General features: G+C 35.9%; 1 protein-coding gene across 5 annotated transcripts; it reads left to right on the top strand.

Annotated features, from left to right (window-relative positions):
- The first annotated feature begins 288 nt into the window (after positions 1 to 288).
- On the top strand, positions 289 to 21,854 carry LOC132092732 (palmitoyltransferase ZDHHC14). Of its 5 annotated transcripts, none has more exons than XM_059499093.1 (9): positions 289 to 864; positions 8,002 to 8,162; positions 9,940 to 10,098; positions 10,208 to 10,345; positions 13,867 to 13,915; positions 15,789 to 15,891; positions 17,244 to 17,353; positions 18,597 to 18,699; positions 21,251 to 21,854. In XM_059499093.1, the coding sequence occupies exons 1-9, from the start codon at positions 611 to 613 to the stop codon at positions 21,620 to 21,622; spliced, it is 1,449 nt and encodes a 482-aa protein (XP_059355076.1). In that variant the 5' UTR covers positions 289 to 610; the 3' UTR covers positions 21,623 to 21,854. The 5 variants fall into 5 exon arrangements, with proteins under 5 accessions (XP_059355076.1, XP_059355075.1, XP_059355078.1 ...); XM_059499092.1 differs by having other exon boundaries at positions 21,206 to 21,854; XM_059499095.1 differs by lacking the exon at positions 21,251 to 21,854 and adding an exon at positions 20,199 to 20,597.

Genomic DNA, 21,854 nt, shown 5'->3' with positions numbered 1-21,854 from the left:
GATCAGACACCTCCTCTCTCTCTGTTCGCTCTTGTAATACTCTGCGTGCGGCGTCAGAGCTACATTTAAAGCCGCCGATCGTGCTGTAAAGACCCTCTAGTGAACGGGTTTAAGGGGACGTCGGAAGGACGTTTTTAACGTTATAATCCACATGTTTGGAGTGGGTTTGGTTTCAACACAGCGCTTCTGAACCGCGTTAACGGAGTTCCATGCTTTCAGACGCCCAGCAGACAAAGCGAGATTGTGGGCATGATGTCCACATGCGTCTGCGTCCTGGAGCGCGTCCTGGTTTGTAGAGGATACATCCGCAATCAAGGAGTTATCCAAACAAACATGTAAGCCAAACAGCGGATCTCATTCCTTTCCCCTCGTTTCGTATGCAACTATTAGCATTTTTAATGTAATTTGAAGATTTCAATAAAACATGGAGATAAGAAAATGACTCCTTGGCTACAGTTCCACGCTTTTCTTTGACTGGGTTGTGTAATGCTTCCTCCATCAGATCAGAGATGTTTCTCCAAGATCCAGCAACGTCTCGTTTGTTCCTTGAGGACATTTGAATTCTGATTCCCTTGGGTTGCTTTAAAGTTGTTTTCTTGCTGGCTGGTAGATGACAGGCAACATGCATCTCGGGGTCGAGGAGCCCATCCGAGAGTGCCAGTACAATCAGATCTGCACACACAACTCCTCACCCATGGACACGCCACACACCAAAAAGAAGAAGATCAAAAGGAAATGGCAGGTTTTTCCTGGACGAAATAAGTTTTACTGCAACGGACGGATCATGATGGCAAAGCAGACCGGGGTTTTCTATCTCACAGTGGTTCTCATTTTGGTGACCAGTGGCCTCTTCTTTGCCTTTGAGTAAGTAGCCTACATTGACCTATTGGAGAACTAAATATCTCCTCTGTACCCCAGACATACCAGAACGTTGGTTAGGTTTGTTTTTTATGTACACTCGAAAAAAGAAACAGTTCATTGGCGTCAGTGGTTCCGTAAGGAACCTTAAACATTGGCCTTGAAGCATGGATTCCATTGGACAAAGAGTTCTTCAGACTAATAATAATAAAAAAAAAAACTTAAGAGTGTTCCATAAGAAAATACCCATTCTTTAAAGGACCTCAGAGTAATTGGTTAATGCCATGATATGTGAATACAGGAATCATTCAATACCAATATTACAAATTGATAGCATCACCGTGAACTACAGTTGAGTTTGAAGTGATTGTTCTGATTACTAATGAAAAGGTCCAAAAATGTGTAGTCCTACAATTTTATTTATTTATTTATTTATTTATTTAGTTTGACAGGGACATTGTACATTAATAAAAACATTCCTGTAAATGTACCAGAATTAGCCAAGGGCTATTTTTCATCCGTAGTCCCTGGACAAGATGTTACAAGTCAACCTAAACAAAATATGATTAAGAATACATAATAGAAATTTTAATAATTACACAATACAATAAAAAATCTATTTAAACAATTTAAGATCAATTAAAAACAATGCAACAAAATACAAACAATAAGAGGATGTAATAATATTTTAAGCAATATTATATCTAATACGCAGATATAAGATTCTAGTGATGACAGATCTGAGTACTGATTAACCAATTCTTCAATTGAGCCCTAAATAAAGCATAAGTGTCTAGATCTCTTATAGTTGTTGGAATAGTGTTCCATTCTTTTGCAGCTTTAACAGAAAAAGCAGATTGACTAAATTTACTTCGTCTAAGTGGTATGATACAGTCTTGTCTTAATGCACCTCTTGTAGAGCGATAATCAGTTGTTCTAATACGAACTAGCTGACCAAGAGGGGGAGAAGATAAACCATAAATAATTTTATACATCAAGCATACATTTGCATACTTAATCGTGTTTTCCCAACTCAATAAATTATATTTTTCCAGTATTGGACAATGATGAGAATATACCGATTTCTTATCAAGGACCTTGAGTTTACGTTTGTATAAGGACTCCAATGGTTTTAAAGTCACTGAACTCGCCTGAGACCAAGTGGTTAAACAGAAAGTCATGTGAGAGAGAACCATAGAGTACATAAACATCTTAGCTGCTTCTAATGACATGTTATCTCTAGTAATTTTAAAATTATAGAGATTAAACTTAACCTGCTTGCAAACCTTTTTTACGTGAGCTTTAAATGTAAGTTTAGAATCAATCAGTATTCCCAGATATTTATATTGTGGCACTACCTGCAGCCTCACCCCTGACACATAAACATCCGGCTCTTTAATAATACTGTTAGACTTAGAGAAAAACATACACACTGTTTTGGACACATTTAGTTGCAAGCAATTCTCTTTTAGCCATGCCGACACATTAACCATAGAATTCGTAAGTTCATTTGCAACTTGTGTCAGACTATTACCATGTATATAAATCACTGTATCGTCTGCATACATTTGTATATTAGTGCCAGGACATGAAAGATGAAAATCATTTATATACATAGCAAAAAGCATTGGACCCAAGATAGATCCTTGCGGAACACCAGTTGATATACCTAAATCATTAGATAGGTGATTGTGTAGTCTAACACATTGAGATCTATCTGATAGATATGACTCTATCCAATTAAGTGTATGTGATGAGAAATTAAAACAAGCTAACTTAGACATAAGGATTCTATGATTAACGGTGTCAAAGGCTTTCTTTAAATCAAGGAACACTGCTCCAACTACACCACCTTTGTCTAATAGAGTTTTAATATTTTCAATAAAAAAACAATTTGCGGTTTCCGTGGAATATTTTGCTCTAAAACCGAACTGCATTGAAAATGAACTACTACTCAAATAACTGCTAATCTGTTCTGCAACTAGTTTCTCCATAATTTTAGAAACGGTGGGTAATATACTAATTGGCCTATAATTATCAATAGAAAGGGGGTCTCCACTTTTGAATATTGGAACAACAATTGCTGACTTCCAAACACTTGGGAATTTTCCCTGTGAAATTGAAAGATTAATAACTTTACTGATAGGTTTAATTAGAGTCCAACTAGATTCTTTGAGCATAATAGCATCCATACCATATTTATCTTTTGCTCTAGATGACTTAAGAGATCTAATTGTTCTCATAACATCAGAGTCACTAACAGACCTTATTGTAAAAACAGGCTCCACTGTTGTAACTGGACAGACATTAGTATACGCAGGCGGAAAACAACGAGTAATAGTTTCCACGGAATCAACAAAATGATAATTAAAAATCTCTACCATTTCAGCTGTATTATTTACTAATTTTCCTTGTACTTTAAGTTCTAAAATTTTCTTATCTTTATTTTGTTGGCCTGTTATTTTTTTTTAACTGATTCCAAATAATTCTAGGATTGCCTCTTGCTTTTTCTATCATAGTGAGAAAGAAATCGGCTTTAGCTTTTTTAAATTTCTTTACCACAGAGTTCCTCAACATAGTAAATCGATATCTATCACTACTCAATTTAGTTTTAAGTGAGGTTTTCAAAGCATGATCCCTGTCTTTCATCACATTCAGAATATCTACATTTATCCACGGGACCATATTCTTTTTCTTTCTATGATTAAATTTACAGGTATAATCAGTAATAATATTTCCTAATCTTTTTGTAAAAATCTCACTATCTTCCTCACAATCAATACCCAATAATAGATTACCCCATTCTATCTGCTGAATAGCACCTTTAAAATTTTCTTGTTTATACTTTGGTATCCCAAAGAATTCACATTTTTTAACAAATGGGCTAAACCTCTTCTTAGTTAATTTCCTAGTTACCAGAATCATATTATGGTCAGACAGACCAGTTAACATATTAAAAGATTTCAGAATTCGCTCAGGTCTATTAGTAAATATCAGATCATTTGACTTTTAGAAGAATTAGTTATTCGTGTAGGTCCACTAATTAATTGTTTAAGATCAGAACTGTCAGTAATCTGCTTAAGATTTTTCCTGGTAGATTTATCTTCCCAATTAATGTTAAAATCACCCATAATTATTACCTCCTTGTTGAAATTACATTCTTTCAGTAAAGTATCAAAATTTTCATAGAAACTGCAATTAGAAGAGGGGGGAACGATAGATTACAATGAGAGTAAACGACATTTGTGGAGATAAGACAATGTTCAAACCAATACATTCCAATTCCTCACAATTCACCCACTTGATATCGTTACACTGAATACTATCCTTTATATATATCATTACTCCACCACCCTTGGAACCTTCTCGATCCTTTCTAAAAACATTAAAACCAGGCACCTGAATTAATGCAGTAGAAACATTTTCGTTAAGCCAAGTCTCTTTTACATTCATAAAAGTACATGCAAATTTGATCTCGGAGACTAGCTTTGACAGGTCTGTGTTGGTCCCTCGTCTTGTATGTTCCCCATTACTCTTGATCATGTCTTGTCACGTTCTGTGCTGTATTTATACCTTTATTTAAGCAGCAGCTGAATGTGGTCTTTGATGCTGAAGTGCCAACGCAGTGATTTAGACCCTCTCACTAACACTGAAGGACATTTACAAGTGCTAAATCTGCTGAAATTGAATTACTTCAGTCCACGTAACTCACTGCAGCTGTAAGGAACCCCTTGTGTTTGTAGGTCAGGTGAAGTTTAAATAACCCAGTGTCTGAAGCTGCTGACGTATATCATTTGGATTCCTGACATTTCCGAAGATCTCCAGACAAGAGAGCTTTTTTTGGGGGTCACAGTTAAAAACACATATCAGGTGGTACACCGCTGAAATGCTCTGGATTACTTGAAGCATGTTTGGCTGTAAGCCGCTGGTGGTTGTTAAAGAAACTCTCCGTGTGATCCCGAGGATGTTTCCCAGCGTCCCATCCCCCATCACCGACCCCCTTACATTCCACACCACAACTTCCAAAACATAGACTGTTTCCATGGCGACGGTTTCCCTTTCCCGATCTTTGTGTGCTTTTGGAACAGCCTGTGTCTCCTGGAAACAGCACGAGGACCCGGCCCACAGTTGTATGTTCTTGGCTATAGAGTTAGTCTTGTCACGCTGTTGGAAGTGATTATAAAGTCATTACAGAGGTCTTGTGATCCATTAAACACAAATGGCTGAAACCACAGACAGAAACACATTAGCTGTGCTGGTGAAAGGCAGTTGGTTTGTTGCGTAGTTCAGCACAAAATGTTTTCTCATACATCATTTGACGCAAACAGTAATGGTTAGATTGAATGCAAAACACCCTTCTGAATGCATTCAGCTTGTGGATCATAGGCAGGAATAAAAGCAGAATGTGGAGTTTGCAGATACTTGCATCATGTCTCTTTCTGGCATCCTTGCATGATAAAATGCATCATAAAATTATCATGTTGACCAGCTTAGCATGGTCATTAATTTGAAAATGTTATATATAACTAGAAAGCAATTTTATCTAGTAGCCTACTATAAAACCAAGCATGCACTACAGTTAAAAATATTTTTTTGAAAGGATATTAATACTTCTATTCAGCAAGGATGCATTCAATTAATCAAAAGTGACAGTTTATAAGACATTTATAATGTTAGAACATTTTATCATTCAAATAAATGCTGTTCTTTTAGCTTTCTATTCATCCAAGAATCCTTAAAAAAAGTGTCATGGGTTCCACAAAATATGAAGCAGCTTTTAACCTTAATACAATTGATAATAATCTTGGACCTCAAATCAGTATCAGAATGATTTCTGAAGGATCCTGTGAAATTAAGGACTGTAGTAATGATGCTGGAAATGTAGCTCTGATCACAGGAATACATAACATTTTCAAATATAAAATGGTTATTTTATATTACAATAATATGTCACAGTATTACTCTTTTGACTATATTTTTAGCAAATAAATAAGCATAAAATACTTCTATTCAGAAACATAAAAAAACCTCCAAACTTTTGAACAATATCTGCATAATATTTCAGTCTTATGGTTTAACTTCTGAAATAATGTCTTTTTTTTTTCTTTATCCCATGCGGTGAAATGGTTTGTTCCATTGTAAATAGTAATTGAAGTTGTAATCAATGTCACAAATACTGTCCTTTGTCCATATTGAACATGAATATTCCTTTAAAGAGACATTTTTATAAACAGGCAAATGAAAATACAAACATAGAGAGAGAGAGAGAGGGCAAACAATAGAATGACCAACAATGGGTGTAGAAAAGAATCACCCTCTTTCAAATAATCACATTTTGCAGCCTGGAGATGGACACAGATTTAGTTTTATCCAACTGTATTTACTCAGTTCAACCTATAACATGATTCTTTTCTATACTGACTAGATAAATCAGTTTTGAGTTTCTTGACAGCTCCACATTCAGCAGCTCTGTTTCTGTAGTCTTTAGACATTTGTCCTTGTGTAGTGACCCTGTAACCTCTCAGTCCGCCATAACAACCTCAAAACTGTTCCTTGGAGACCACTTCACAAGGAGTCTTATGAGCTGTTATGCTGACAGTGACCTTAGAAGCAGTGGTAAGCACAATATAGCATTCTTATAAGGTCCCTCAGGGGATTGCTATTTTAACATGTTGTAGACGATAGCATCTGACCATTCTGGCTAATTCAGTTCAGTGCTTCGCCAATTTAGCAGCCATCAGATTGCAGTGCAGCCCATTTTTAAATGTTTATGTCTTGGAGTCTGAATGCCATTAGATATTATGGCAGGCAGATTTTGGGCCTTGTACCACAGACCATTTGCTCACATTTGTACCACAGACCATTAGATTTAGTTTATTATCATATATAGCTCATTCATTGTTGATTCACACGCTCTCTTATTTGATCACTCCTCTGTTTGATACCAAGCTGACTTGAGACTTTGGATAAAAGTGTCTGCTAAATGCATAAATGTCAATGAGCTGCATGATTGACAAAAATCACAATTGTTGATTATTCCCTTGAAATTGTAATTTCAATTATTAATTACCATTATTACAATTGTTACATGGAATAATGTTTTGAACAGCTATATAACTATGTAACTTGTAGAAATAAAACACACACACATGCACACACATCTTAAGTATTCAGAATAATGTAAATGGAGCTTTTTTATTATTATTTTAATGTTTTTTTTTTGTTGTTTGTAATTGCGCCTTTGAATGATTATGTAATTGTGGCATCCGTAATTGTAATCACGATTAGAAATTTGATTAATTGTGCAGCCCTAATGTATTGTCTGTTGTTTATTATATAACAGATGGGTTGTTGTTACACGTTACATGTACTTACTATAGAAGTAACAGTAAATTATGCATTACAAGTAACTAACCATAACCTTTTTACACATGGTTAATGAATGACATTATCTTGAATAAGGGGGGTATTTTTATTCATTATTCATTTTGCCTCACCCAATTTCTGACCCTGTTACTCGCTACTTATTTTTGCAATTACTTAGCCAGCAGATGTTCTTGTCCACAACATCTCACACAACTATTAAAATAATTGTACAGAGGAAACATTTCTAGCTGAAGCATGCATTTGCTTAATAGAATAAGGTTTTAATTAGTGCTAAACTGATATATATATATATATATATATATATATATATATGGCCCAATATAATGAATCAGCCCATATTTGACCATTTTTAGATGATCAGTATCGGCTTATAACGGTGTTTGCACTAACAGCCTTATAAATTCATAATTTATGCTTCAATTTTCTTTGTGAATTTTCAGAAAATATTCTGTAAGACAAGATTACATTTTAGCAAATATGAGTCTCAGCTGTTTTAATAAACTGCATAAGTGTATCACAACTTTACGTATTTATTACATTGTAATAACACAGTTATAATCTTATTGCATACCAGATTGACTGTAAATGCTTTTTACTAAAGCCCAAAGACGGGAGCATTAATAAACATGGTTTTGCATGGTCATGGGCATCATGTTTGTCGTGGTTCCCTCATATCTCATGTATTTCCTGCTGGTGGTTTTTACTAGCAGCACCACATGACCTTCACAGCCAGTTTTTCCACTCCCTCTTTTCCAGCTGCCCGTTCCTGGCATCAAACCTGACCCCTGCCATTCCGGCCATCGGAGGAGTGCTGTTCATCTTTGTGATGGGAATGCTGCTCCGGGCGAGCTTCAGCGACCCGGGCGTCCTGCCCAGAGCCACACCAGAGGAAGCGGCCGACATCGAGAGGCAGATAGGTGGGAGGAAATGCCAAGATGATCGCACTTCCTGTCTGTCTTTCCACGTTCTGTTCTTTTCACATTGAGCTGAGTTTTCCGGCTCCAGCTGCAGGTCTGTGCAGGTCACCACAGAGAACTCTCCGAGTAAAAGGAGACGGAGAACATTTGGTCTCTCTTCTCATTTGATATGAATAATGCACGATCTCTCTCAGGTTTGCTGTCAGACCAGAGTAATATAAAATCTGCTGAAATATTCATCCCTAGCAAAGATTCACGGTCTCTCAGAGTATTTGTTCATGTTATTCAGTCTGATAGTTTAATCAGTCACGAGATATTGGATGTTCATAGGATGGTTCGGGTATTATTAAAGGGACAGTATGACCGCACTGGAAGATTTAACAGCAATTTCTTACTTCATAGAGAATTTAACGATGAAATCACTGCACGCCAAGCCATTTTATGCCATAACACAACAAATTAGTGGACATTTTCCACAGAGCGCAGGTTGATTTAATTCGCTTGCATATGGATTTGCTGGTTATAATTGAATAGGGTCACTGCTGTAATGAGTTGCTGGTCTGTCATTAAAACAGAATTTAGTGGACTCCAGTGGTGAGAAATTGAAATGAGCCATGGAAGTGCACTTTAGCTCAGGTTTGTCAGTTTGGGATTTGGAGTTATGTGTCCCTTCTGTTCATATGAATAATACAGTAACAAGTAAACACTGCTGTGAGGCCCGGCGGTGCTGTGTGCTGCTCAGAAAATGCATAGCATGGTGAGGGTCACATAAGATGTGAGCTCATTAAAGCAATAGTTTAAAACCCATGTGACTTTTTTCTGCGGAACACAAAAGGGAAGTTTTGAAGAATGTCTGACAAGCTCCAGAATGATGATAAAAGCACCATAATATTAGTCTTTCTGCCTGATCGAAGAAGTCTCTCCAGCTGGAGTGATGCTCAACTGGTGTTTCTAGTCAAATTGGGAAATGGTTTTAAAAAGCACATGGCACCATAGTTTCATTTACAGATTTGCTGGTGCAAAAAAAAAACAAGAACTTTACAGCTTATTTCTGTTACTGTGCCAGCCAACAACAGCACCGCTTGAAAAAGTTTCACGTTAATTAATTGATTACCAATTATGGAGGCTGATTTGTGTAATATGTAAAAAAAAAAAAATAATTCATAATATTATTTGTTTTTATAATTTTTCCCGGTTCAGTATCAGTGACATACTGCTGATTGCCACAGATAATAAATGTGATCTGTCCTTCATTTAATAAAAACAGTAATATACAGTTATGCGTCTATAATGAATGTCTATAGGTCAAGACAAAATGACCAATGGATAAACTTTAAAATACTTGGTGCTTTGAAAGTACAGCCACAGAACATGATGTACACAGGCTCTCGTAAGCAGTACACATATTTACATTTACCCTATTACATTAACTCCTCTCTCAATATTAATGGTGATTATCAGTGTTCCTGTAGCTCAAGTGGTAGAGCATTGAGTTAGCAAGCGCAAGGTTGAGGGTTCGAATCCCAGGGAACACATGTTAGGAGAAAATTGTTAGCCTGAATGCAATGTAAGTCGCTTTGGATAAAAGCTTCTGCTACATGCATACATTTTATTTAATGGAAGCCCAATATTCTTCCATTATAATTGCTTTATTATAAATGTCATTTTTGTTTTTACAAACTGAAGTATTTTTTTAGTAAACAACATCGTACTGACATCCAAGTGGAAGAGATTTCCTCTTTTTATTTTCTGCAATCGGTCTGTTCTGGTTTCACAGATACAGCCAACGGCCCGAGCGGCCCAGGCTACAGACCACCACCCCGAACCAGAGAGGTGGTCATTAATGGTCAAACAGTCAAGCTAAAATACTGTTTCACCTGCAAGATCTTCAGACCGCCGCGGGCCTCACACTGCAGCCTTTGTGACAACTGCGTGGGTAAGCATCTGTGTATACTGTATCTGTCTGCAAATATCTTTATATAATAGCCAGCATCATGCAAAGAAGAGCTAACACATGATTTTCCTGGCTGTGCGTGTGTCCTCAGAGAGATTTGATCATCACTGTCCGTGGGTGGGCAACTGCGTGGGGAGGAGGAACTATCGCTTCTTCTACCTGTTCATCCTCTCACTCTCCCTCCTCACCATCTTCATCTTCGCCTTCGTCATCACGCACGTAATACTGAGTAAGAGCGCTGACCGCCTACTTTCTTACATAACTTCTCCCTTCAGTCCCAAAACACATGACAGATCTTATCGCACCTTGTCTTATTTAATGGTGTTCGGCAAAACAACTCAAAACCGCTTTTTCCTAAACCAGGGATTGCTAGTTTGGGATTTTCAGGATTGGAATGGAAATAGAGTTGTACAGTTCCTTTCCGATGCAATTCCTGAAGTCAAGTCAAATTTATTTGTATAGGTCTTTTCATACACTTTGTTTCAAAGCAGCTAAATCATTATTTTAGTGTTCATAATATCTTAATATCTTCATGCATTATAGTCGCATGTAGAAGATTTGGTAACACTTTAGAATAGGGAACACCTTCTCACTATTAATTTTTGACTTTTCACTCAAATTCCTAATTTGCTGCTTATTAATAGTTAGTAAGGTAGTTGTTAAGATATAGTATTCCTAAAAATGAATAAAAACTGTAAAATGCAACTCAAAATATGACGCAAAGCTGCAATAATTGAATGTTAAATAACACTTTAAGTCTTTAATCCTGTTTTATTAACCAATGTCTTTACTGTTGACCTTTGAGGAGCCAGTTGAACCATACTAACCAACAAAAATTATTTTAGATAAACATAACTTATTGCTGAAGAGTGTACATGTTCTATTCTTCATGCAATCTAAAATATGAGCTGCCTGTCTCTACTGTACAGACATGAATTTACATTTCCATCAGCCCGAGGCTTGTTCATTTCACTTTTGGTGTGAAGGGCTTTTACTTTTGCCCAAAATAGAAATGTTTATATATATGTATAAACTATATAAATATAACTAAGTAACGCAAGTAACTTTCCCCAACACTGTTTCTTACCTCAAATCGTTTCTCTTATGAAACTTTCTGGTGAGTATTTGCTCCGAAATGCCTCCATCACTGTAATGTATGGGTTAGATCCCTCATCGATCAGCTCCTCCTCTGGGCTGTTGACTGGCAGGAGGAAACCATGAGGCCGCTGACAAAGCAGTTTCCTCCCTGGGCAAAGGGATAGAGAGGCTGTAAGCCTGAGCTCAGCGCTGTACTGCACTGAACTGATCAATCAGGCCCTGAGGCCAGGGGCACTCTGGGGTCGCTGTAGTGACAAATGGCTCCTGTAAGATGTTTATTGGGCAGCGCACACTCAGTGCGGCTTTATTTACCCACAAATCTCTCCTCAGATGCCCTCTGGAATCCATTAGCATTAAACGCAGTGGCTGACTTTTGAAGCAGTCCAGAAGGTGAATGTATTGAGAGTGTCAGGACAGTCGCTTAGGGATTGGTGCATCATGGGACAGTGATGGTGTCACATTGTAATATCACGGTGCATACTGAAAAATTGCCATGTGCTTATAAATATTAATTAATTCATGTCCATATAGCGTGGTACTCCAACTTAGTTCAGTGAAAAAAACAAACATAGTATTGTCATGTATAATGTGTATTATCCAGAGTACATTAAGTAAATCATCTTTTATCATATGTAATTTCATAATTATATTGTTTTTGAAGTATGGTTCAAGTGCACTGCCGAATGTACTAACAACCATGTAAACTAAAATAAACTTTAATGTAATTTCTGTTCAGATGTGTATGTCATGTATTAAAATAGATTTGTAATTACATATTTCTTATAATAATAATAGTTACTGTTTAGTACATTGACTATATAATCTGAATAACAGTTAAATTTATAATCAAGTGCTTTACACGCGCTTAGTATGTTAGTCAACACATCAAATTAAGTATATTTATATAAATAATAGGATTTTATATTTAAAGAATTTAAGACATCATTACAAAGTGTATTTAGGTGTGTTAAGAAACAGTAATTAAAGTGTACTCGTACACTTAAGTGGCCTTTTATTTCCGTACTATTAAATTCTCTGCGTGTTCATTTGTTTTTTCATATTTGAAATGCATTAGTAGTGCATCTTCAGTTGATAGAAGCAGAATTACTCACAAGGGCAATGCGAATGCTCGGCGAATGCATTGTAAGCATCCTGATATGATGTACAGATTTAATGTGCGTTTTGTGTGACAGTTTATGTTAAGGGTTGTTATTTGCACATTTTAAAGCAAAATAACACATTCAAGAATTAAACCTACACCATCACAAGCAAATAACATCCCTTGTAAAAAAAAAAAAAAATAATAATAATTTTGTGTCTAGTTGCATTTATTGTAGAGTACATCAAATCAAAAAGTGTATATATATATATATATATATATATATATATATATATATAAAAAACTACTTGTGGATAATTATATTATTAATAAAATAAAATTACACTTAAGTGTACCTGAAGTACATTTTCATGACAGTGACATTTTTTTAATTATATTTAACTTATTTTGATTGTTGACTAACATACTAAAGCACATTTAAAACTATAATTTTAGTATTTAATATTAATATAATTTAATATTAAATATTAATTTAAGATTTTAAATAAACCATAACATTTTAAATACACTAAACTGCAACTGTATCATCACAAATGTGTAATTACAAACACATTTAAACATACAAGTTTATTTAATTTGCCATAAATGCTTGTAAGTACATTTAACGGTATACTTTAAAGGGATAGTTCACCCAAAAATACAAATTCTGTCATTAATGACTCACCCTCATGTTGTTTCAAACCCGTGAGACCTCCGTTTATCTTCGGAACACAGTTTAAGATATTTTAGATTTAGTCCGAGAGCTCTCAGTCCCTCCATTTCAGCTGTGTGTACGGTCTACTGTCCATGTCCAGAAAGGTAAGAAAAACATCATCAAAGTAGTTCATGTGACATCAGAGGGTCAGTTAGAATTTGTTAAAGCAGCGAAAATACATTTTGGTCCAAAAATAGCAAAAACTACGACTTTATTCAGCATTGTCTTCTCTTCCGGGTCTGTTGTGAGCGCGTTCAGTGACGTGTTTTCTTTGTTATTGGCTGCACCAGAAAACACGTCAGCACGCCGTGAACGCACTCACAACAGACCCGGAAGAGAAGACAATGCTGGATAAAGTCGTTAATGACACAATTTTCATTTTTGGGTGAACTAACCCTTTAAGTGTAAGACATGGGCAAATGAGAAATTACAAATAAAGATGTAAAGTCCAATTTGAGTAAAAAAAAAAAAAAGTACTTCATCTATTTGCATATATGATATGAAAAGTATATTTTAATTATAGAACTTAATTTTAAATAACATGCAATTCAGTTCACTCAAGAATATTATTTTATACAGTATATTATTTCCATAATAATACACTTTTTTTTTTAAAAAAGGAGACAAGGTATGCTCATACGTTTTCTTAATTAATGATAGCTGCTAATGTGGCATCTTGGTATTCCCTAAAACTCTAGGATTTTCTAGGAACTCTAGGATCTGTAAGACAGTAGCTGGTTAATTTCTTATTCCAGTGATTCTTTGCTCAATATGCTGCCTGTGTTTAATGTCCCTGTGTCCGCTTTCCTTTGTTACATAACCAGTTCTTTTCCTGCAGGATCCAACAGGACTGGCTTTCTTAGTGCTCTCAAAGACAGCCCTGCTAGATATCCTTTCACTAAAGTGTGTGTGGGAAGAGGCGGTGCAATAGGAGTCTATTTCTGGTTTTCACACCTCGGGAAAACAAATGCAGAGAAGCAGCCCACACTTACTTTCTGTACATCTTCATTGCTATGCGTCTGTACCCCTCTCTTTTCAATTGAAAGAAATATGTTGTTAAATACAGTCTGTGTCAATCCTTTGCATTTCTGAGTTTGGCTTGAGAATGAAATAAGTGAGAAAAGATCTTCTGTCTGACTGCACTGATATGCCGAAGAGTGATTTGTATTAGCAAAGGGACGTCTCGTTGTCTTGTTCATTAGTGAGACCTGCATCCTTCTCACGGTCAATTATTAGCTTGTCATGCATCATTTATTGCTTCATGATAGACTTAATCACATAAGCAAGCAAGTCAATGCATGCTAGTGCCAGCAAAAACCAGCTTTGCAGGGTACAAACTGCTAATTGTTTTTAGTAATTTAGAATATATCTTAATACCCTTTAAACAAGCCTACTTTAGTTGTGAGGCAGTATTACATAACATTAACATATTCAATATAATTCAGATATAAATATATTTATATAATGTTTTTTTTTTCTTTCTTGTTTTAAGCATAAACATTACATTTTATTCTTGAAGAATATATCTTTTGCTAATCAATTCAATTCAATATTTATTTATTTTTAAAAACAAGTGCGTTGTGTCATATAAAGCAATACAGTTCAAAAGTTTGTGGTCAATAAGTTGTTTTTCTTGTTGTTAAAACTAAAATGAAATTGATCAAAAGTCACAGTAATATATATATTATATGCTACAAAATATTTATGTTTTAAATTAATGCAGGTCCTTTTGAACTTTCTATTCATCAAAAATCCTGAAAAAAAAACAACAACAACCATCTGATCACAGTTGCCACAAAAATTAAGCGACACTGTCAGGATTGGACCGTCTTTGTTGTATTTTGCTCCCCATGTGCTCCCTGTGATCCCTCCCTCATGTGCCCTTATTTGGTTGTTCCTTTTCCTGTCTTCTTTGTCATTCTGTTCACCTGTCTTCCTCCCAATTGCCTTGTTAATACATGTATTTAGTTCCAGTCTGTGCGTTCCTCCTTTGTCGGGTCTACCAGCTGTGTACGTGTGTCTTACTTCCCTTCTAAGTGTGGATTTACCCTGTGTGCTGGATTTAATAAATGACAGTTTAATTTATTCACTGCTCCTTCATTAAAGAAATGTTTCTTAAGCACCAAATGACCATTGAAATGATTTTTGAAGACTGGAGTAATGATGCTGAAAATTCAGTTTTGCCATCATAGAAATAACATTTAAACAATGTTTTAATTTGTAGTAATTCACAATATAACTGATCAAATAAATCCAGCATTGTTGAGCATAAGATACTTCTTTAAAATATATAAATGTACAGTTTTTTACTGTATTATTATTTACCGTACTGTGAGCATAAGAGACTTCTTTCAAAAACGTTAATCGTATTGACCGCAAACTTTTGAACGGCGGTGTAAATTAAGCTCTTCATAGATGCACCTTATTGAAAAAAATCAGTACGGTTTATTTTTGCTTGTAGAAAACAGGTACTTAATGGAATTTTGTCTATAAAATGTTTTGTGTGCATTTTCTATTGAACATGGCAGCAGTGATTCATCAAATGACAAAGAAAAGAGCTCCGCCGGGCACATATCCAGAAGTGCGGTGTAGTCAAGTATACTTTCAGCATTTTAAAGATGCGATTCAGGTGTCTGTATTGCAGCGGTGGAATGACGCTGTACAGACCCAGTATTTCTAGTGTGCTTGATCCAGTCAGCTTTTATAATAAGTGGATGAAGTAATACATGTATAGATTTCTATTTGCCTTGACGGTTGTACTGTTCTGGAAGTGGTGGTGTGCTTTTTCTCCATCTGGTCCATTGTGGGACTGTCAGGCTTCCATACCTACCTGATCAGCTCCAATCAGACCACCAATGAAGATGTGAGTACCCCTCTTTCACTTTTAATGCTTTATCTCAATATTCATGAACTAATCAGGATGCTGCTGTGATAATAGTCAGTGTTTTATAATAACACACCCAGGACTGTATGTTACATTAATCATTAGGACATCATGATTAACACCCTTCAATCTGCAAGTCAGATAACCTTAGACGCAGTGTAAGTGATGCAAGCAGTTCACATCACATGCTTTCAGAGAACATGAGAAGAACATGTTTCTCTATTTAGGTGTGCAGTTGTGTAGAATGGATGGTTTTAGATCTAACTTTATTTAAAGGACCAATTCTCATTATTAACTATGCATTTGGCTTCAATAAACTTCTAATTTGTTGCTCATTAATAGTTAGTAAGGTAGTTGTTAAGTTTAGGTATATGGGGTAGGATTAAGTGATCTAGAATAAGGCATTAATATGTGCTTTGTAATTACTAGTAAACAGCAAATATGCTAGTAACAGTGACAATTGGTCCCTAAACTAAAGTGTTAATTATTTTTTCTCCTGAACTACATCTTACACACTATCGTTCAAAAGTTTGGGGGTGCAATATATATATATATATATATAAAATATTCCTTTGATGGCAAATTTAAATTATGAGCAGCCATTACTATGATGCTTCAGAATGTGAAGCATTTCTTATGGTTCTCAGTTTAAAATGGTCGTTCTATTGGAAATTGTCAGGATAATTTGTTTTTAAGTATTATTAATTCACAAGAACGGCATTTATTTGAAATACAATTTAGCCACTTTTGACCAATAAAGTAGTTTGTGTGAGAAAAGAAAAATACATCACAATAAATAAATCGATCATCTTACCGACCCCGTAAACTTTTAAATGTCTGTGAAACAGTTTTTAGAAAGATGTTTTTAGAATGACGGAGATGGGATATCAGTTCAGCATCTAAAATAATTTTTGCTGTTTATCATAAATATGCAAGAAATAAACAGATTTGTAATTCCATTTTCGAAGGAACAAAAATATATGTTCACGCCCATTAAGAAAAGAAAGACCATCATCCGACTGCAGGTTCAATTTGGACCCTTTTCCTACATTTTAACATTTGTGAACCAAGATCAAAAGAGACACTTAGAAAGTCTGGCAAGCGTTACAGGAACACAATTAATGAGCACTTCAAAAGATCAATGTGTTTGGAGGTATCTCTCATCATAACGCAAGCAGGAAGCAAAATATGATCAAGCTAAAACTCTTCTCCATCTTCACCCTGGTTCATCGCTGGGTTTCTTAAGGCAGCCTGTCGTCTCTGAGCATCTGATGTTGGCAGCTTGTCCCTCTCAGCTACTGTAGTTCTTAACGGTCACATCACTGTTTCAGATCAAAGGTTCATGGTCATCCAAACGAGGCAAAGGCAACTACAACCCTTACAGCTACGGAAACTTCATCACCAACTGCTGCGCTGCACTGTGTGGACCGCTACCACCCAGGTGAATGCAGAAACTCCTGCTAGTTTTGTCTTTATGTTCAATGTCTGGAATACAGCATACTGCACACTATATACTGTATATTGCTTACTACCTTAAAAAAAGACACTTTTTTTTTAAAGAGTGTTATATTTCGGTTAACTAATTATGTAGCATGTTTCCACATCTGTGATGCCCAATTACAATCTTGGAAATAAATAACACCGCAAAAGTAATTTGGCTTAGGATGGGTAATATGTCACATTTTATATTCAATATATTAAGTTAATAAATGGTCACACCTTTAGCAAATGTTGTGATGTATAAATTAATTTGAATTTAAAATGTAATAATATTTTTATAATTTTAATATTGTCCAAATATTAGTAATCGACTGTGGCATGAAAGTAATCATTGGCTAATCAGACAGAAATGTATGTTTTAAGTGGGAACAATGATTTTCAATGGAGAGAAATCTCTTAGGTGTCATAAAAACAAACAAACAAAAAATTGGGATCGACATGAGGGTGAGTAAATAATGAAAGATTCTTTTTGTTGTTGTTTTTTTTTTTGGTGAACTGTGCCTTTCATGTCTCTAGCAGAAATATATAATATGTTAAACTTTATTACTTAAATTAAGCAAATCACTTCTGCTATTATTAGTTCTAGTAAGTTATTATATGCATCAAGAAAAGTATTCTTAAGCTACCGCAAAAATTCCTTTAACAAAGCTTTGTCCTTTACATTCATATCTCTGTCAGAGAACGTAATTGCAGTCCATTTCAAATAAGATATTGATCAGCATTCTCAGAAAATCATTATCCAGGCACGTTATCGGACAAGGAATCCATGCTGATCTTGTGAAAAGATTGGTGACCTCAGCAAGTTTCTCACTCATTCATTTCAATATACGAGGCAAAAACCAATTAGCATTCTCACTCCGGGATTATCTTAGATAACCGGGGAATGTTCCTGAATTGCTTCAGATGGTGCATGAGGAGGATGGCTGACGTCAAAACCTGCTTACACACCCACACAAGAGTTCTGCACCCCATTAATGAGTTTCTCATGGAGCCTGGAACACAAAGCAGAAGTGGGCACAGCATCACTGGCTGCCATCTGCTCTTTGTGTGGGCATGTTGAGTTGGAGGAGGACTGCTTGCGCGTGCACACACACACATGCTCAGATCCTCTTCTCTCCTCCTCCCTCACCCACGTTCCCTGATTCACAGTCAGAATCTATTATCCACTTCCTTTCTCTTTGCAGCTTGATTGACAGAAGAGGTTTTGTCCAACCAGACACCCCGCAGCCTGTGGCCCAGACAAACGGCACCGGTGCCTGCCCCTCCAATCAAGTCCAGAGTCACATGGTAAGACGCCGACCTCTGACCTCTGTGTGTATGTGTGTCCAGTCTGTTATGCCATTTATGTTCAAACCACTTCGAGGTTCCAGCAAAGCTGTGAACAGTGATTTGAAATATATAGTGGAGTCCAGAAATCTGAGACCACAGTGAAAATCTGGAGTTCAAAGTTTTGCACAAAATTCCTAGACTGAGTGCGGTTGTTGACAAACAGTACATATTCCTTTTTCAACTAATTAAAAAAGTACACTATCATTCAAATGTTTGGGGGTTGGTAAGATTTTTTGCAGTAAGGTTCCATTAGTTAGCTTATTAACAGTTAGCTCATGTTAATTCACAATGCATAGTAACAACTTTTGATTTTAATAATGCATTAGTAAATGTTGAAATTAACATTAACTAAGATTAATAAATTAATAAAGTATTGTTCATTCTTAGTTGATGTTAACTAATGTAGTTAACTTATGTTAACTAATGAACCTTATTTTAAAGTCTTCTTTTTAAAGCCGATTTTTGTTTGTTTGTTTGTTTTTGAAAGTCTCTTATTCTTCCCAATATGGAAGCCCATTTCCGCCACTTAATAAAAAATAATATAAGGTAATTGCGACTTTTTATCTCACAATTCTGACTTTTTTCTCACAATTGCGAGTTATAAAGATAAAAAAAACAAGAAAAAAATTAAGAATTGTGACTTTTATATCTTTCGATTCTGACTTTATAACTCGCAACTGCGCGTGTATATTACACAATTCAGAGGGAAAAAAAGTCAGAATTTGTGAGATGAAAAAATCACAATTACTTTAATTTATTATTTAGTGACGGAAACAGGCTTCCATACCCCAAGGCTGCATTTATTTGATCAAAAATACATTAAAGCTGTAATATTGTGATTTAAAATAATTTTCTATTTTAATATATTTTCAAATCTAATTTAAAACTGAATTTTCAGCAGCCATTACTCCAGAAACCTATTCCAGTTTCAAATTATCCTTCAGAAATGATTCTGTTATGCTGATTTAATGCTTAAGAATCATTGCGTAAGATTATTTCTTCTTTTTAATGTTGAAAACAGTTGTGCTGGTTATTTATTTATTTTATTTATTTTTATTTTGTTTATATAGTGTTTATATTATTTGATGTTTATATTTCTTTGTTTATTTATTTTTTGTGTAAACTGTGAACCCAGGATTCTTTGGCACACAGAAAGTTCAAATGATCAGCATTTATTTGCATTATATAATTTTTTGCTTTTGATCAATTTAATGCATCCTTGCTGAATAAAAATATTAATTGTTAAAAAAAAATTATAATTACTGCCCCCCCCATTTTGAATGGTTTGAATTAGAATTTCTAATGGTTTTCGAACACTTTTTCTAATTTCTAACATTTTCAGCGCAAACATTTTCACTCAAATTGTCATGACATGATGACAAAATGCACTAATTGCTGTAGATGAGCTGTGTTGTTGGCACAGACGTGATCAGTGGTGTAATTCTCTCATCCGTCAGACATACATCGACTGATTGGGAGACGATGTGGACTGTGTGAACCCATCAGCTCTCATGAGTCTGGATTCAGTTTCATCAGCTAAAGCCAAACACATCAGCCGCTGGTTCTGATGCCAATTATTCAATCCCTTAAGGGATCCAGATGCTTTTAAGAGATTAATGCATTATGTATGCTTTCAATTAGGTTTTAAAATGAATTTTTGTAGCGTAAATCTTTGTGACAGTTCTTAAAGTAATATTTCTATGAATCAGATTAGATGGGTGAATCTAACACAAAAGAGCCCAGGTCACATTTCGCCTTAAAAAAATGAACAAATACATACATGAAGAATATCAAGAATAAAAATAAAGTCTGTGTTATGGACCTGTGTGTGTGTGTGTGTGTTTCATAGTTTCATGAGAATTAATGAATTTATATAATTCTATAAATTAGTAATTTTATATTAATAAAACATTTTCTCAGCATAGGTGTGTTGTTCATAAATTACAATATATATTTTTCCCTTCATCTTAATGGTCCAAAAATAGGCTTTTTCTTTTTCTTTTGAAGTGAAATATGTCCTCAACACGTTCTTCACAGGTTTGGTGGTATTCACCCAGATATGATTCACTTCTAACTTCTTTCTCTGTCTTTCCTTACACTCTCTAAACTTTTTAATCTTCTAATAATAATCGTTTTGTCCTTATAACCACCAGAGACTGGTCTTATCTGACCCAGGGCTCCAAAACAACAAATAAATGACAAATTTGTTACAAAATTTACAAATCTAGCTGCCATTTGTATATAGATGTCCATTCAAACAGTATGATATTTTTGCTTATTTAAATAACTCAAGACGTCACCATGAACAAAACCACACCAGCATCTAAAACACAACATATGCTGGTCATCAGTCATCAGCAGTTTGGAGCCCTGTGACGTGTTTTTCTGTAACATTTTATTCTTTGTTTGGTCTGACTTCCTCTCGGCTTTCCCTTTTCTCTCTGTCCTTCATCCTTCCTCCCAGTGTGCTCAAGACCAGTGCATTCAGAGCACCAAATTCGTTTTGCAGGCTGCCACCAACCCGCTGCTCCACAGTCAGCCCATCATTCTGGGCGGAGGTGCGCCCCTTCAGGCCAAGACCTCTCTGGGTGGGCCGTGCTCCACTCTGGGCCCCTCTCAGGCCTCGCTGCCCTCTTCTATCCCTGGCCTCAGCTGCGGAGGAGAGCTGATGGCCCTGCGAGACTCTGAGATCCACTGTCACCATCACCTACACCATCAACATTTCATCAGTCCGGAGGAGACGCCCTCTCCGCCCGCAGCCCTGCCCTGTGCTACCCACCTGGGTCACCACGTTCACCCGGCGCAGCTCTTCAACCCTGCCAGCCAGGACTCGCTCCATGAAGACTCTGTGCGGGGTTTGGTGAAGCTGAGTTCAGTGTGAGCTGTTTCTAATGCCGTCCTGCTGAACTGGACCACAAGCCATTCGGTACTTTACACACTTATAACAGCCTCTGCTGGACGTTTCTAAAATGTAATGGAGGCATCCACCCCAAACAATTTCCGGAATACAAAGCGAGGACCAAAGCTAGTCTTCGAGCTCTATTATTACTCAACCAAGCTATTTTTTTATGGAAGCTTATTTCCACCACTGAATAAAATTACAAAAATGTTAA

This window comes from Carassius carassius, chromosome 18, assembly GCF_963082965.1.
Source record: "Carassius carassius chromosome 18, fCarCar2.1, whole genome shotgun sequence".
In the NCBI taxonomy this organism is placed as follows: Eukaryota; Metazoa; Chordata; class Actinopteri; order Cypriniformes; family Cyprinidae; genus Carassius; species Carassius carassius.
This window is presented reverse-complemented; position numbering and strand designations above follow the sequence as displayed.

Coding starts and splice junctions, on each gene's coding strand:
- LOC132092732 (XM_059499092.1), top strand. CDS start 611: ATGACAGGCAACATGCATCTCGGGGTCGAGGAGCCCATCCGAGAGTGC. Junction 8,163..9,939: donor CGACATCGAGAGGCAGATAG/GTGGGAGGAAAT, acceptor CTGGTTTCACAG/ATACAGCCAACGGCCCGAGC. Junction 10,099..10,207: donor CCTTTGTGACAACTGCGTGG/GTAAGCATCTGT, acceptor GTGTGTCCTCAG/AGAGATTTGATCATCACTGT.